Below are 18,667 nucleotides of genomic sequence, written 5' to 3'. Positions count from 1 at the left end.
ATTTTTTAAGGTTATTGTTTAAAAATTGAATTCCATTGTTTCAGCTTTCTTTGTCAGCAGCATGAACTATAGATTTTGTTTCTGTCAGTCTTTCTGATTCTCTCTTTCTTTCCCTTTTTTTTTTTTTTTGGAATTATCCTTTCTTTCTATACCCGTTCTCTATTTGCCTTCACAGACTTTCATTTTCATTTATATATATATATTGTCCCTTAACTTCTGAGACTTCATCCTTCTCCACACGACCCAATTTCTTCCCTTAATTCAGTATGTATTTTTTTAAATTTTAGATTTTTGATGTTTTTGAATACTGGCAGTTACTGATTTAATTATATTTAATTCCTGTTGAAATATCATGTAACTGTTTTCCTCTGCTTTGTGACTTTTTTCCATAGTGGAAAAGTAATTCTCAGTTGCCAAAGTTTTGCATTCTCCCATGCTATTTTTTAACTTGTATGGTAACTTTGTATACATGCTGGATTCTTTTTGTTGTTGTTACTCACATTTATTATACTTGTAATCATTTGCAGTAGCAAATGAGAGATGGGGTAAGATTTGGATAGTTTATTTCTTAGCTCAAAAACACTTTATTACTACAGCAAAATATGGTTTCTTTAATAAAATACTTCTCCTTTCTTTTTTATCTGGCCTCTTGTGATTTGTTTTAGCAGAACCTTGCTGTCTGTAACTTCCAACTTTCCCTTTACCGTCCTTCTTTTCAAAGACACTTGTTCTTCTACTAGTCCTCTCTTAGAGTTGGTACCACTCTTGTCTTGTACACTTTCCAAGCTACTTCAGCTCCATAGTATCCAGTGCTCTGATACCCAAGACATCAGATCCCCATCAGCAACTTGTCACTTTAAATGCAACCTCTTTCTGGAGTGTACCTTATCAGGCATAGTTGGAGTCCCTTTCTCTCTTGTCCCCTTCACCTTCTATCTTATTCCATCTGTCATCACGTGCACACTAGCACTACCTTTTTAGGTCTCAGGAGGTTATTTCCTCACTTCCATTGGGGTCCAAATGCACCTGGTCTCCTGTTTATGTTGTAGGCTTGCACTTTGAGTATTCTTGCTTTCTTTCTTTACCAATTTGGATTTAGGGGATTATATGAAAAGATGGCTACCATTGTTCTATAGAAATATTGACATTTATATTCTTAGGTTCTTGTTCTACTTTGGCAAAAACAGCTCTAGATAAACATATACACATGATTCAAAGACTATGAAATGACTATATGCATTATTTTTTTCCAGTTATGGGGCTTGAATTTAGGGCTTCACTGCTCTTGCCTAGTGTTCTACCACTTGAGCCACCTCTTTCATCCTGAATGCCTTTTTCTCGATAATTGGAGCTAGAGTCTTTCCTAGTTTTCTGCCAGACTGGCCTCAAGCTGCCATCCTCCAGGTCTCATATATACATGCATTTTTAACTTAAAACTTAATATTCAAGATATGGTGAATTATTTTGGATTCCCTACTTTATCATCCTTTATGATGATAGAGCTTCTAGCCTATACTTACAGTTTGGTGTGCTCTGATGGTTCTTTCAGAACATTTGATTAGGTGGATCACATCATAGGTGTTCTCACAGAATTTGCTACCTGGGTGGATGTTGTAGGGAAGGAAGCAACTGGGAGTGTCAGGGAGGTAAGAAGGACTATCTCTGCACAGTTAATGGGAGTCATTGGCCATCTTTGCTTACTGTAGCCCCAGAGTGGTACAGTTAGAGGGAGACAAAGTTAATCCATCTTTATCTAGTTTATTTAGGATCAGGTTAGAGTCTGTTGTAGGAATCTGTTGTTAATGTTTTTAGCATTGGTATTAGTGAGACTCCCTCAAGACTTTGGGAGCCAGTCTTCTTTCAGTTTCCAACATTCTTGTCAGTTTTCATCTTTTTTCTTCTTCTAATTCTTTGTAGTAAAATGGAAATTAGAAGAAGAGCATGTTAGACCTTTTGGTTTGTCCAAGGTATTAACCCAGTTATTTTTCAGTTATCGGGAAAAGATTGTATTGAAAGTGTGATTCAGGGGCTGGGAAGGTGGCTCAGTAGTAGAGCGCTTGTCCTGCATGTGTGAGGCCCTGGGTTCAATTCCTCAGCACCACATAAGCAAAAAAGAAAAAAGCCGGAAGCGGCGCTGTGGCTCAAGTGGTAGAGCGCTAGCCTTGAGCTGAAGAGCTGAGGGACAGCACCCAGGCCCAGAGTTCAGGCCCCATAACTGGACCCCCTAAAAAGAAAAAAAGAAAGTGTGATTCAGTGGTTTTTAACAATATTACTTTTTTCTATTTTTAAAACTTAGTAAACGTTCGTAATAAAAATGAAAAATGACCAAATATCTATCCGTTCTATATCAAATGAATTCAACTTAGAAATTTCTTTACCAAATTCAGTCAGAGTTTTATAATTCCCATTCCTAAATGCTTTACTCGTGGTAATGCTAGATGGTCAAGAGCTCTTTAAGGGACATGGAATTTCTACAAATACAACATTACTTTCCCCACACAGAATACAGAAGGTAAGTCTTGCAAGTAATTTCACTAGTATAGTGGTTTAAAATGTACACTCCCTAATTAGACTTGGTTCAAATCCTGTCTCCTATGTCTATTATTCATGTCTTCTTGGGCAAGTTTCTTAGTATCTTGAAGCATTCCTCAGGTGTAAAATGTGACATCAGTGATATTTATCTTGGATAGATGGGGCCTAATTATAGCAGGAACTGAGTAGCTGGAAGTAGCAATGATTAAAAGGTGAAACAAAAGGTTTAATCGGGTGTAGGTCTCATCAGTGTTTTTACCAGTAACTGGGGAATTTTTCCACTTCAAATTTTTTCCTTAGGAAAATGTTGCCATAGCTATTTCTTTTCCTTAAAACTTGATACTGTGTTCCTAGGGTGTGTCTTTTATGACAGATGGTCAACAGACAGTTGTAAAAGAAAGTGGAATGCAGGCACATTTCATTTATTTGTGGGAAATGTTTTGGTGCCCCTCCCTTCAACACATAGGAAAATGAAAGTCAGAAACTGGAAACTCCATTATGAGCAGACAGTGCTGTGATCTCATCGTCTAAACTGTAGGCCTTTAGAAAATATTTATAGCATATTGGAAACTAGTTACTGACCAGTGTCTCATCTTGTGTGGTGTTTACTTTGACTTTTTTATTTTTGGAGTACTGGGATTTGAACTGAGTACCTTGTGGTTGCTAAGCAGGTGCTTTACTACTAACTACTGACTTCTAACTTCTAATCCTGTTTTAAAAATAAAACTAACTTAGAAATTGCAAATTTGGGATAAATTTAAATTGAATGATGAAATGTCATTAATGATAACAGTACACTTTTTGTCTAAAGAGAAGATAGAAAAAATGACTAACACTGTAGTAATGGAGATATTTGTGAGCATAGCATATTAAAGACATTGAGGCCATGCATACATTTACTGAAGAAACAATTTAGCAAATTTACTGTCACTGATCCATCTCAGGCATTGAGATATAGTTTTGTTGAAAGGGAATTCAGCAGTAGAACTTGAGAATATAATAATTCCTAAACCCATTACTGTTTCCATCTTTTAAGTTAAGGCAATCTTATTTTTAAACCTATAAGGAAATTTCTAGATTCCAGAAAGGAAAACCTTATATAAGTAATAGCTTATATATGAGCAGATTGCATTAAATTTAAAAAGTTAATAAATGGGGGCTGGGAAGGTGGCTCAGTGGTAGAGTGCTTGCCTCAAATACATGAGGCCCTGGGTTCGATTCCTCAGCACACATAAGCAGAAAAAGCCAGAAGTGTCACTGTGGCTCAATGGTAGAGCGCTAGCCTTGAGCTGAAGAGCTGAGGGACAGTGCCCAGGTCTAGAGTTCAGGCCCTACAACCAACAACAAAAAAGTTAATGAATGTATTCAAACACTGTATGTTCATATATCTGTAGTTATAACTTTTCTGTCTTTAACCTTTTATTTAACCTTTTAGAACTCTGTAAACCTCAAGGCCTGGGCACTGCCCCTGAGCTTTTTTGCTCAAGGCTAGTACTTTGAGCCACAGCACCACTTCTGGTGTTCTAGTGGTTAATTGGAGATAAAAGTTTCATGGGGACTTTTCTGGCTAGGCTGGCTTTGAACTGTGGTCCTCAGATCTCAGCTTCCTGAGTAGTTAGGATTACAGGCAGGAGCCACTACCACCTACCTCATTTTATACTTTGAAATGTTATATTTATGGAAACTTAAAAATTTCCACAGATTATATGTATATACTTAATTTTTTTTTAAATTTTGCCAAGTACTACTGGCTCATGCCTATAATCCTAGCTACTCAGGAGGCCGAGATCTGAGGATCACAGTATGAAGACAGACCAGGCAGGAAAGTCTGTGAGGCTCTTATCTCCAATTAACCACCAGAAAACCGGAAGTGCTGTTGTGGCTCAAAATGGTAGAGTGCTAGCCTTGAGTGGAAAAGCTCAGGAACAGTGCCCAGACCCTGAGGTCAAGCCTCACAACTGACCATAAAATGTACCTCAGGTTATTGTTATTAATTATTTTAAACAGGGTCTTGCTATGTTGCCTTGGCTAGCCTCAAACTTGTGATTCTCCTGCCTCAGCTTCCTAAGTACAAGGATGATTGAAAATTTTCTTGATTTTTAAAACAATACTAATTGTTAAAAGCAGTGTAGAAAATGAAAGTCCTTATAGTCTTCTCTTCACCAATCCCACACCCCAGGTAACAGTTTGATGAGTATTTTTCCATATTTCCATGATTACATTTTCCCTTCTGTGTATGTATGCATCCTTAAAAATATTCACTTGTATATATATTTCTAAAAATACATCCAAGGGAACTAGCCACTTAGAATGAATTAATGAGCTTGCCTAGGGATTTTAATATTCTTTCATATTTAAGGTGGGGCAGCTCAAAATTTATGGTACTTTATTTGATTACCTTAAATATGTATTTGGCTTTCTTGATTTATTTAATAATCTGAAGTTCCTAAGTGTAGTTAGTCATTGTCTTAATCACTGTGTTTTCTTCGGTCCTGTCCCTAACCACATCCTTAACAAAACATCCCATAGTTACATTCATTTTTTATTTTTTATTTTATTTTTTCGGTCGTGGGGCCTGAACTTTGGGCCTGGGCACTGTCCCTCACCTTCAGCTCAAGGTGAACACTCTACCACTTGAGCCACAGTGCCACTTATGGCTTTTCTGCTTATGTGGTGCTGAGGAATCAAATCCAGGGCCTCATGCAAGGCAAACACTCTACCACTGATCTACCTTCCCAGCCATAGTACATTTTAAAATGAGCAGAATCACATATGCTATGACAGGTAGGGGTTTTTGGCTCCTATTTGAAGAATAATGACTCTACTTGTGAAAGTTTTTCTCAATGAATAATTGATATGAAGCTCAATTTGGGCTCAAAAAGTCATCTCATCTTTATTAAGATTTTAAAAAATTTTGGAATACTTGTGGCTCCTCAGAACTGAAAAAAAGAGAAAGAAATGAATAATACTCACTATAAACTCTCTTACTAAAACAATTTTATTCAATTTTTAAAAGTTATAACAGTTATTTAAAAATGATCCTTTATGTAAGTATGCCTAATGTTCTGAAGGTATTTTAGGGAATCCTGCTTTTAAAGATGAGTAGTTATTTAATGGTATATTATACACCCTGAAATTTTGGGGGGCTTTTCCTGTTTATTCTTGCCTTCTTTTGAATTCAGTGAATTTTGTTTTGATGTCTTATTTCTTTTTTACAGTTCATAAAAATTCTTGGTTTTTAATTGTTGTCCTTACTTACTTACTAAATCTACATTTCATTAATAGCTTTATCTTCCTCCTAAACAATATGGACTTACTTGTGTTTTCATTCTGATTTCTCCTCCTGATTTCCCTGCTATTTTGCTTGTTAATAATACTAGAAACGAGACGTTATCATCATTCTGTTTTATTTTCTTATATCTACCATTTTCTTTGCATATCCTCCTTACCTGAACTCAGAGCTTTTGGGATCAAATGATAATTTGGGACTGGCTAATAGCTGGATTATCATATATAGGTATTTCAGTGCCTCAGGAAGAAAAGGAGAAGAGAAAGGCCTTAGCCTTAGGAGGCTTTATCCTCCACTCTACTCCACCCTGCAATGTTTTATTAGTATTTTCTTCCTACTTTCCCTAGTTGTATGCTTTATGAAGTACAATGAAATATGGTAGAATACTAAAGTTAAAGATCCTCATCTTAAAGGACTTTTACTTGTTCTGAGATTGTATCCTTACTTCCTTTGACTGTTTAAAATTACCTTCTTAAGTTTTACAAAATAGTGGTAATGATAATTAAAGTTATTTTTGAGTTGGCTTTTAAATTTGTTAACTAATTTTGTTTTAACATTCCTTGATAAACACAAGTTGCAAATCACAGCCCAGAGTTTTTGAAATTGTACGATCTTCAAATCCCAAATCACTGGTATAAACAGTTATAAGTTTGGGGTAGGCCATCCAGAGCTTTATTGATTCTTCAGAATGTGCATAAAACCTGTGGTGTTAACAGGGCTTGGCCACCTTTAACACCTGGCTGAACAGTTTTAGATTATCATATATCCTTCAGTACTCTCCCAACAATTTAAACTATGCTTAGTAATTTCCACTAGGCTGAATCTACTATATGCACAAAATGACCTCAGAACTTCATGCATTTTTTTCATACATGTAGTATTTATGCTCCCAGTTTTTAAAGAACACTCCTTTGAGAGTTATAAAACCCGGAATTCTACCAGTAACTTCACAGGAGGATCTTAGACTAGTGACCTCAAATTGTTTTTCAGCAGTAATGAAGTTGTAACTATAGTTGTAATCACACTTTTTCAAAAGTTTTAAAGTCAACTATTTCATGTGTATTTGTGTTAAGTCTTTGATCCATTAAGATATGGAAGAGATTTAAAGTTTCCTACATAGGCCAGTCTTTCAGAGGTAAATTTTGTCTATAATATTAGTGTTGCCATTTTGGAAGATGTTCTTTCTTTATTTCCTTTTATGTGGTCACTATGAAATCTCCACAGGATAACTTGAGTTCTCATTTCTCTTGGTGGTGATGCTTGAGAGAATCATGCATTTATTTACTTACTTTTATATCATCATATGTTCGACACCCATCTTTTCATGTATTGTGTCAGTCATTTTTCTAGGGTACCCAAGTGATGACTCCTTAAAGATGCCCCAACCACTGCTTTTGAAGACTTCTGAATTCATGACAAAAATTGCTATTTGGAAAATTTTTTTTATTTTCTACACTTACAAGAAAAGGATATTAAAAGAACTCATACTAATTGTAGAGAAGAAATTAACTGTCCTAAACATTTCTTTTCTAGTGAAGGAAAGTCGTCCCCCAGAGTGGAGCTGCTGCACAACATTGACCCAGACTTCGTAGACTCTTCACCATGTGAGTGTCCAGTCCTTTGCTGCTAAGCTAAATCCCTTTAACTCAAAGCGAAGTTATACTACCCACTTTTCCTGTACTCTGCCTTTTCTATCCACCTGAGTTGTTGCAAAGGTGAACAGTTCTCCCTGACATACACTTCACTGATCACCTGGTAGGCTTGATACCTCAAATCACAACTCGATACCACAGAGGGCCAAATACTGTGAAAGAAGCAGTATGAATCAAGAAGGTAATATTATTCCTGACTTTGCCACTGATTAGCTGTATGACCCGTAAGCCATTCCACTCTTTGTACCTCAGCTTGCCTCAGCTTTACAGCAGGGGAAGCCCCCTTCACTGCTGATGTCATGTTGCAGTTGCGTGTTAGAATTCCAGAGCCTTAAATAAGTCACTCTCAAGTTCTAGGGTGACCAGGTTCATCTGCTGGATCTCCAAGGTGGCATTTCTCTAATCTTGGATATAAGTAGCTTCATTCTGCCAGCTACTAAGCTTAACCTATAATGAGCTTTATTAATACTGTCAAGTAAGGGGACTTTTAGTGTTCTCATAATATGACAGGCTGTGACATAAATACCACATTAGTGGCTTTGGTGCCCCCAGGATAGTCAGCTTAGACTGGAAAGCCTCAACACTAAACCTATGTGCAGATCTTCTGTGCTTAGCTTGAGTCTATCTCCAGAAAGCAGCATTCTCACATGTGTATGCTCTCATCTTCCTTTCTAGACATGCTGCTATCCTTCATCTTAGTAGTCCTAGTCTATGCTACAGATGATCACAGATTTCTTGCTCACATATTCCTTCTCAGCCAGTAACCTACAACATTTCTAAATGCGTCACTGGGCTTTTGTAGAGTAAAACCAGCTTAGAAAGCAGTTGTTACAGAGTATAACTTGAAGCCTCACATTTGAGTCAGTATTATCATGAAAACACTTCTGTGGTTTCTAAAGCCAGCACTTTCCTAACTGATAGAAGGAACTTAGGGAAGAAGAGCCTAGTATTTTCATCCCCACCTGCCCAAAGCCACTTCATCAGTTTTTTTCATCTGTGAAAACTGAATTAAATGATCTCTACGATCCCTTCCAACTTCAGTATTCTATGGATGTTTATAGATCTCAAAGGAGCAAGGCTTTCCTGATAATACACAGTTGTGTTATCAAAGAGAAGGTCATAAATACATGTAAAATGTTAGAAACATTGTAAGTACTAGAACAATATGGATTATTATATGATTTAATTATTGCTACATTTTGCCTACTTCTCTGATCTTTGTTCTAGAACATCATTGCATCAGTCCATTTTTCTATCTCTTCTCTCCCTTACCAAGCCTCCTCCAATCATGAATCATGTAAATATTATTTAGATGTATAAATAGAAACTATATAAATGTGATCATATAAATCATGTAAAGATGATTGTCATTGGATGTTCCCCAGGGATGCCTTGCCTTCTACATGGTACTGATTCCCTCAGAAGCTGGCTTCTGGTATTTGAGAAGCTCTACCCCATACTCCTTTTTCAGAGTGTAGAGCATATCCACAACTTCCTACTCATGGAGGTTAGAATTTTTCTTTCCTTGTGATTTGAATACTAATAGTAAAAATGCTCAAAGACTGACACAAAGGTGGATATACACACATGTACAACAGAGGTTATGAGTCTCTTACAGTTCTGCATACAACCTCAAGAAAATCTCAAGGATGCATAGATTGAACCCATCAGGATCACTAGGGGGAGTTGGTGTTGATGATAATGTTAGGAGATTGGAATCTTGTATATCATTGGTGGGAATATAAAATGGTGTAGACACTGGGAAAACAATGTAGTTCCTCAAAAAATAAAAATTAGAATTTTAATAGGATCTAGCAGTGTTACTTCTGTACATTTAGTGAAAACAATGAAAAGTAGGGGAACAAACAGATCTCTGCACACCCATGTTCATAGCAGCATTGTTCATAAGTGGACATAGAGTTATAGTTTTACAAAATGTAAAAAGTTCTGGAGATGGATGGTGGGGGTAGAAGTTTCTGATTTAAATGTGTTTGATGGCACTGGACTGTACAATTAAAGATAAAGTAGTACATTTTGTATTTTATCATACCAGGCTCCCCACCCCAGGTATAGATGATACTAAAAAAAGATCTTGTTTCCAATGAAGCATTTCTTTACTCGCTTTTCTTTATTTCTGGTAGAGCCCAAACATTTTAGTCTGGCCTTCTAAGAGTAACATGTTAATTTTAGCCAATAAGGCAATCTGTGCTGGTTTCAGATTCAACTCTTTAGTCCACTCTGACTTTCACATGGAGGAAGCCTGATTTGTTGAGACTTGAGTGTGCTCAGACTCTTTTCTCTCCCAGTCAAGACTAGATAGTCTCCTACTTCAGTTCTCCAATCCTGCAGTCTGTAGGGATAAATATGTACATCTTTGCCGGGCGCTGGTGGCTCACGCCTGTAATCCTAGCTACTCAGGAGGCTGAGATCTGAGGATCGCGGTTCAAAGCCAGCCCGGGCAGGAGAGACCGTGAGACTCCTATCTCCAATAAACCACCAGAAAACCGGAAGTGGCGCTGTAGCTCAAGTGGTAGAGTGCTCGCCTTGAGCTGAAGAGCTGAGGGACAGCGCCCAGGCCCAGAGTTCAAGCCCCACGGCCGACAAAAAAAAAAAAAAAAAAAAAAAAAAAAAAATGTACATCTTTGTCCAAAGACTCAACATAAAACTCTGGAAAAATGTAAAAACATAATGTTTTGTGGGATATATCCAGTAGACCTAAAATATAGTAAGTGTACTTTTTTTTTTTAACCTGGGGCCTGGGCACTGTCCCCGAACTCTCCCTGGGAGTGGAAACAGCTTTACTCCCAGCTTTCTGGTGGCTAATGGGAGATAAAAATATAAATTATCCTGCTTGGGCTGGATTCTCAGATTTCAGCCTGGGCTGGATTATCAGATTTCAGCCTCCAGAATAGCTAGGATTATGGGCATGAGCCACTGGCCCCTGGCTTACTTCTAAAACATCATACTGAAGATTGAACGTAGGGTCTCTAGCTTGCTGGGCAAGTGCTCTAGCATTTGAGCCATACCCCTAGCCTATCTTACCAGAGTCTTTAAGGCTTTAGGATGATGAGTATAAAAGGCAGAAACTTTGAACAAAAATCTGGGAATTAAGCTGGCAAAACTGACTAAATGGTCTGCCTTAAATTTCCATAATGCAAGATATTAGTAATCAAGCATTTATAGACTGAAGACTGTTGTTGCTTTGGCCTCTGTCTCTGAAGAGCTTTTTGAATCAAAGAAAAACATAAATGTAACATAGGTCCCATGGTTTCCCTTATTTACAATAACTAGTATATGTCCAAGACAAGCAGAAAAGGTCAGATAAGTTGATATTAGGTGAAATGAATCTGAAGATAAGGACTCAAGTAGTTTTTCTTTCTTGCTGTTGTTTTTAACATATTTATAAGATGCTTTGTATGCCCCTTCCCCATGGTATAACCCCTGTTTACACTGTATTTGATGTTGGTATAATTTGGGGAGGGGAAGGGAAATTGTTTAAGTAGGGATACAGGTGAACCCATTGCAACAATGAAATGTACAAGATGCTATGTCGAAAAACGAACTTTACAACAACTTGGGGGGGGCGGGGGGAGGGGGGTGGAGAGTGGGGCGGGGGTAGTCCTGGAGATGTGAGGGCAGGGATGGTAGGGGAAAAACAAAGGAAGAGGTAACAATGCCTGATAAGAAATGTACTCATTGCCTTGCTCATGTAATTGTTACCCCTCTGTACTGTATTTTCACAATAAAAAACTTATTAATAAAAAAAGAGAACACAGTTAAATAAAGTGACAACAAATGGTAAGTGATAAATTGAATACATGAGAACTAAAGAAAAAGAAATGAGAACCATTTGGGAGTGACTAGGAAAAGTTCTCAAAAATATAAAATAAATAAAATTTTGTCTATTGTTTCAACACTTTGGTTTGATCTCACTCTGTATGAAGAGAAGTAGTATTTTATGTAATTAGTTAATGGCTTACAACTAAATACGTTTTTTCAATTCTGAAAGTCCAAAGACTGACTTGGGCTCAGTGAATTAAAATCCCGAGTGTCAACAAGGCTATATTCTCAGGAGAGTCCCCTTTCAGGCCTCTTCACTTTTGTAGGCCACTTGCATTGCTTGGTCTGTGTCCTCTTTCTCCATCTTCAAGGCCAACAATGGAGCACTGAATCCTTCTGAAAGCATCCTCTATCTGCTTCTGTCAGCATTTCTTCTCCTCTGACCTCTTCTCCCTTCCTCTTAAGCTTCTCAGGACTCAAGGCCATGAGGCCCAGGTAGATAGCCCAGCCTTTTCTCCCTACTGTAATCAGTTGATTAGCCGTCTTCATCCCATCTTCAGCTTGAATTCCCCTTTGTCCTGTAACCTAGCACTGTCACAGGTGCTGGGGAATAGGACCCAGAAACCTTTGGGGCCATTATTCCATCTACAACAAATACCTTGTCTCTTATGCCAGCTTCAAAACTAAAGAATGGCCTATAACCTAGAGGAACAAGAATATATGTAAAGTTTAAAGCAAAGCAAATAATAGATGAAGGCAACAGTGTTATGCACTATACTTGATTAATTACCAGGTTCTTTCCATTGGGTCTGATAGAGTTGCTCTAGAGCAGAGGTGTGACTCCCACAGGCTGACTGTTGAGGGGAAGGGGACTTGCTCTGTACCTGGGAGATTCTCTGAAGGGGGGAAAAGCCAGCAGAGGAGTAGAAGACTTGTGTGTGTGTGTGTGTGTGTGTGTGTGTGTGTGTGTGTGTGTGTGTGTAAAAGTCTGTTCAGGGGCAAGGTAAGTACAGATTGTGCCAGATTCACTCAGGAGACAGGGCATGATTCTGTATGCACTGGGGAACTCTATAATACTTTCATACAAGTAATATGTAGGGAGAGGGAAGAAATTTTGTAATATACAGAAATGTGTGATGAAAGTAAAATCACATTAATTCACTATCCTGCCAACCCCACAAAACGACTGTAAATGTTTCAGTGTGCTTTTTCCATTTCTCTCCTTTTTACTGCTTTCACTTATTAATACACGAAAATAAAATACATCAATCAGGTCATATATTTTAAATTAATTTTAGCATAAGTGCATGTGGATATTCATCTTAAAAATCCATACACAGCAACTTTATTAATGCATAGTATTTTTTATTTATTATTTATTTATTTATTTATTTTTATTTTATTTATTAATGCATAATATTTTTTCTTTTCCAATTTTTTTTTCTTTTTGCCGGTCCTGGAACTTGAACTCAGGGCCCAGGCACTGCCCCTGAGCCTCTTTGTGCTCAAGGCTAGTGCTCTACCTACCATTTGAGCCACAGCTCCACTTCCAGTTTTCTGAGTAGTTTATTGGATACTAGACTTTCCTACCCAGGTTGGCTTTGAACTGTGATCCTCAGACCTTAGCCTTCTGATTAGGATTACAGGAATGAGCCACCAGTGCCTGGCCATAGGATAATATTCTATATCATAATCTTATTATTCTAGCATAATGAAATACTTTAACTTAATTTAATATAATTTTGCATCTTTAGGGTATTTTCTCCCCACTACTGTGATTTAACACAGGGCTTCACAACTTGCTAGTCAGTTGCTCTGTCACTTAAGCTATACCCATAGCCCTCTTTTGATTATAATTTTATTGTTAATATAGTATCACAAAACTTTGGCTTCAAACTTGTGATCCTCCTGCTGGGATTACAAATGTATACCATACCTTGCAAAATGTCTAAAAGTGCAATTCCACAATCAAAGGGTATAAATGTTTTAGAACATGGTTAATAGGGCCTAATAGCTTTGGTGAACTGTCATGCTCATTGATAGCTCCTCTGTCACTCTATATTAATTCTTATTTCTTGGAATCTTGGTTATAGGTATATTTGCACTTTCTAAGGCTTTTGTTTTTAGTTTTATAGATAAAATAATGCATACTCTTAATCTCTCTCTCTCTCTCTCTCTCTCTCTCTCCCTCCCATTTTTTTTACAGTATTGGGGTTTGAACTCAGGGTCTGGACACTGTCCCTGAATCTCTTGTGCTCAAGACTAGCAATTTACCACTTTTGGCTTTTTCTAAGTTTATTGGAAATAATAGTCTCATGGTCTTCCCTGCCCAGGCTGGCTTCAAACCATGATCCTCAGATCTCAGCCTCCTAAGTAGTTAGGATTACACATGTGAGCTACCAGTGCCTGGCTAACTTATCTTTTACTGTATAATTTCCTTTCCATGTGTAATTGGTTACTTTGGGGCCAATTACTCATTCTTGTTTCTTCTTCATGATAAAGAAAAATATTTTTCTTATCTATTTGTAAGAGCTTTCTATAAAATATTTAGTCTTTGTGATCATGGAACAAATATTCTGTTGTTTGATTTTTAATATTAAGACTTTAAATACAAATTTAATTTTTTATTTTATAGATATTTATTTTTAATTATTCATCCTAAACTCAAATACCTATGTTTTCTTCCAGTCTGAAAAAGATTTAATGTTTATATCTAGATTTTTTTTTTGTGCCATTCCTGGGGCTTATGCTGAGGGCCCAGACACTGTCCCTGAGCTTGTTTTGGTCAAGGCTAGCACTTCACTAAAGGCTAGCACTCCACTACTTGAACCACAACGCCACTTCTGGCTGTTTCTGTTTATGTGGCACTGAGGTATCAAACCCAGTACATGCTAGATAAGCACTCTCCCACTAAGCCACATTCCCAGCCAGTATACCTAGATTTTTTTTAATGTCATAGGTATAGCACATGCTCAGATCTGAGGATCATGGTTCAAAGCCAGCCTTTCAGGAAAGTCCATGAGACTCTTATCTCTAGTTAAGCACTAGAAAACTGGAAGTGGTACCCTGATTCAAAGTGTAGAGCACTAGCCTTGAGTGAAAAAGCTCAGGGACAGCAACCAGGCCCTGAGCTGAAGCTCCACAACTGACAAAATACAAAACAGACAAAAAAAAAATACCAACAGTGAGACAGGAGATTTGTAACAATATCAAGATCTTCTCCATGAGCAAAATATGCCTCCATTAATTTGTAATGACTACTTCTGATCAAGTGATGATAGGATTGTTTAATTTTTTCTGTTTTTTCTAGAGCCCAAAATGCTGTGAATTTATGTTTTTATCCAGATTTTCAAATCTATTGGCATCCATTTAGTTCAAAATAAACTTTTAGAAGATGAAGTCATAGGAAATAGCTGATGTCTGATTTTTCAGAATCTACAAATACAGCAGTTTCATATGGTTCTCACAAATACTATAAAATCTCTTTTTATATCATATGTTAGTGTTTTATATTTTTCTATGAGTATTATTTTGAGATTTGTCTATTTTATGTTTTTTCCCAAAAAGTGATATTTATGCTTTGCTAATCCTATTGTTGTGTTTATTTCGTTGACTTTTGTTCTTTACTTACTTTTGAAGTTTTTGTTAAGAGTTGTTTTTGTGAAACTGAGATTTGAACTTGGAGCTGTGCTACTCTACTACTTCAGCTATGCCTTCATTTCTCTTAATAGATTTTCAAGTTCACAATGCAGGGATGTTGACTCTGTCTACAGTATTGTACAGCTGATCCCTAGAGCTTACTCATCTTGCACAAGTGAAAATCAATCCTCCTTGAATAGCATCTCCTATTTCCCTTCCCCTATGAACCCTGGCAACTACCATTCTTTGGAGAAATGTCAAGGCCTTTGTCTGTCTTTTAATGGGGTTACTTGTAGTTTTGCTGTTGTATTATAGGGCTTTCTTAACTCCTCAAATGTAGTTGTTTTTTTTTTAAACTATTCATCACTTTGTGTGTGGCTTGCAAATATTTTTTCCCTATTCTGTCAGTTGCCTTTATTTCCATTTTTGAACATTAGTTATCATTTACACATATATACACACATACTTTATTTTCACTTTTCTTACCATGGATAAAACAAGGCAGAATAACTAAGAATGTAGTACTTTGTACAATATGGCTTGTCTGTGGAGAATATAAGCTTTGTGAGAACTCATTGGCTGATGAGTGACAAGAGGCTCTGTTATCTCACTCTTGGGACACAAATGAACATGCTTCTCAGCTAGAGGCAGGGTTGGCTCAGAACCTCTGGCTTGAGTATTCAGACAGAGAGATACAATTAGGTCCCAATGGCCAGAGTAATGACCCATTTGTTAGTCACTCACAGGCATAAGTTAGTCACATCTGAGTAGGAGTTCATGGCCCCACCCTGTGGCTCTGAGAACTTTTCCCTTAGAGCAGTAAACCCTTAAGTAAGAAGGATAGCATAAGCAAGGTTACCATGAGGATGCTATTACAATTGTTCATGGAAATAAAAAACCTTGGTGAGTGAATTATGTGTTCTAGAACGAAGAGAAATCTAACTTTATACTGAGTTTTATAGAGGCTGGGAGTTTAAGCCCTTCCTTATAACTAGAAACTCGATGAGGTATAAAGTATCTCAGAAATCATGGTCTGAGTCATCAGAGACAGACTTGTTTTGCAGTTGGTGCTGATGGTCCATGGTGCTTTCCAAGCCCTGCCCTGGTTGAAGCAAGGCATACTCTCTCCCAAGGAGCCAATAAAACACTGGTTTAGGTGCTGCAGAAAAATTGTAAATGTGTTAATCCAGTTCCTTCAGTTATTCAACAGGAAGGATGTCTTACATGGGTCTAATTCAATCAGTGATGACAAGATTTACAAAGTTCTCCTTTGCAGGGCTGGGAAGGTGGCTCAGTGGTAGAGCGCTTGCCTTGCATACCTGAGGCCCTGGGTTCGATTCCTCAGCACCACATAAGCAAAAAGAAAAAAGCCAGAAGTGGCACTGTGGCCCAAGTGGTAGAGCGCTAGCCTTGAGCTGAAGAGCTGAGGGACAGCGCCCAGGCCCAGAGTTCAGGCCCCACGACTGGATCCCCCCCCCCCCAAAAAAAACAACAAGGTTCTCCTTTGCAAAGGGAAATAGCAGAACTAAGAAAAAGCAAAGGGTATGTCCCAAATCACCAAGCAAGTGAAAATGCTGTCTAGCTCAAGATAGTTTTATTTGGAAACCATGATCTTGATACCCAGAACCTACTCCCAAAGCAGGACATTGGGACAAGTAGTAGAATCCTGCCTACATGCCATTCTGAGCTGCCCAGCCCCACTGCACGCATTGTCACATAGCAGCCACAGGGATGAGGCAGAACTGAAGGACAAGAAGCCCATCCTGTGGGCTGAACATGCCCACTTCCAAGGTTCAAGAAGCCAACCATAATATCTTCCCAGCTCATCCTTTGACTCCTGCAGCCTCTCTACAATCCCTCCTGTGTAAACCTCCTGTGCACTCTTAACCTGTTGAGACTCTTCACTGGTTCATAAGAAGCACAAGATAGGGGACAATGGGTGGAACTTGGTAAACACTGACACTCTTCTCAGGCTTGTAAGAAGAGCAGAAGGCAGAGATGCAGAACCAAAGTTTTAGAGTACAAGATCTCTGAGAGCAATAACCCCAAGACAAACTATCAGGTGGTGTGGGTGATATCCCCTGAAAGGACAGGCAAAGAGAAGGAACATGCAAAGTTCTCCCAGGCCTGCTTGTCTTCTGTGTCTGCATCAGGTCTCCCCAGTTCCTGGCAGGGTCACTTTCAATCCTGTCCCCAGAACATAGACTCTACCATGGAGCTTGCCCTGGCGAGGGTCTCTTTAATTTTCTCATGGTTACTTTTCAAAAACCAATAGTGTCTCTTTTTCCTTCTTTAAAAATACAATCTCAACCTATAAAATGATTGATTTGCATACTTTGTTAGCCATATCACATATATTTTACAATTTTATTATCATACATTTATTATGATTGTATTTTTTAGTTTTCTTAGACCTGTGAGTTGTTTAAAAATGTGTTTTAAAACCTGTAAATATATAGTGTTTCTTCTTTGTTTTAAAATTGTCTTAAAACTATATTATTATCTGAGAACATAAATTTCCTTTGACATTACCTTGTTTGGTCTTTTTCGAACTTTACTATAGTAGAGTAGTCCTTTATTCCCTTTTGTTTTGTTTTTGTCTGAAGTTTTGTTTGAATTCAGGCACCCCAGCTTCTTTTTCTCTTCAGATTAGTATTCTCATATTAAGCCTAATACCTTTGTATATATAGTCTTTTTACATTTTAATCATTTTAAGTCTGTTTCTTAGGCAGAGCTTATCTCATTTTTTTAATCCATTGCCTTCTTTATTTAAAAAATCAAGAAAACAATAAACTATATAACTTGAGGGTAAAGGGGGTTGGGAAGGGAAAACCTAGGAGAAAATGGGGGAGGGGTGACACTGTTCAAAAAGAAATGTGCTCATTACCTGACTTATGTAACTGGAATCCCTCTACATTAAAATCTAAATTTAAGAAAGAGGTGAGAAAGATTTAAAAGTGAGATTGGATAAACGGAAAAAGTACTTGATTGTAATAGCTAATGCTGGTTTATAAAGAGAGACATACAAAAGCTTTAGTTTCTTAATTGATGGGAAGTTTAAAAAACTTTTAAGTTTACGATTCTGAGTCATAAATTTGTAGTAACTTGATCAGGAAGTCATGACCATTTGGACTACATATTTTTATTTCTGGTTCTTTTTTTTCTATCATTTTGTAAAAACTCCTTCCAAAAACAACTTAGTGCTTATCTGACTTGGCTCTTAAAAGAAAAGATACATAATAAAAAAGGAAAATCAAATCAAGTTCCACCTTCCTTTATATTCTTTTGAACTGAAATATAGGAATTATTTATAATATAAAAATATTTCATTTTTAAAAGTTGAGGATTGCATCTGGGTTGTTTCTTGGACATTTTAGCTGATAGTACTTGATAACTGATTGTTAACAATTAATGATTTAAAATGTTAGAGATTACAAAAGAATCTAAACTTTACCTTTTATATAACTTTAGATTTATGAGGTTATTTTTTAAGCTTTTCACACATTTTAAAGTGTAGCAGTTACCCTGCATTGAGATCAAATAGACTATTTGCCACTGAAAATTTATTCTTCATTTATTTACTTTTTACTCTTAAAATATTTTTACAAGGGAGGTATCATTTAATAAAGCAGTATGTAAGTACAATACCTCTTAATCTGTGTTACCTCCTTCAACAATCTCATCCCCTTTCAATCCAACCTTTCCCTTACATTTCTCAAATTTGTGATATATACATGAATTCTTGACTGCATTCTTCCCCACATCCCCCTTCATT

The 18,667-nt window shown here is 37.2% G+C and overlaps 1 protein-coding gene across 1 annotated transcript in view; it reads left to right on the top strand.

The window, feature by feature from the left end:
• LOC138837133 (arylsulfatase B) overlaps positions 1–18,667 on the top strand; it is a 168,190-nt gene that overhangs the window by 94,324 nt on the left and 55,199 nt on the right. Inside the window, exon 6 of the mRNA XM_070035923.1 lies at positions 7,355–7,425. Within this exon, the coding sequence (XP_069892024.1) occupies positions 7,355–7,425 (71 nt within the window). The remainder of the gene's footprint in view (positions 1–7,354; positions 7,426–18,667) is intronic.

This window comes from Dipodomys merriami, unplaced genomic scaffold (genome assembly GCF_024711535.1).
Source record: "Dipodomys merriami isolate MVZ:Mamm:240054 unplaced genomic scaffold, mDipMer1.0.p SCAF_263, whole genome shotgun sequence".
Taxonomy (NCBI): domain Eukaryota; kingdom Metazoa; phylum Chordata; class Mammalia; order Rodentia; family Heteromyidae; genus Dipodomys; species Dipodomys merriami.
The sequence above is the reverse complement of the archived record's forward strand: the minus strand, read 5'-3'. Positions and strand labels throughout refer to the sequence as shown.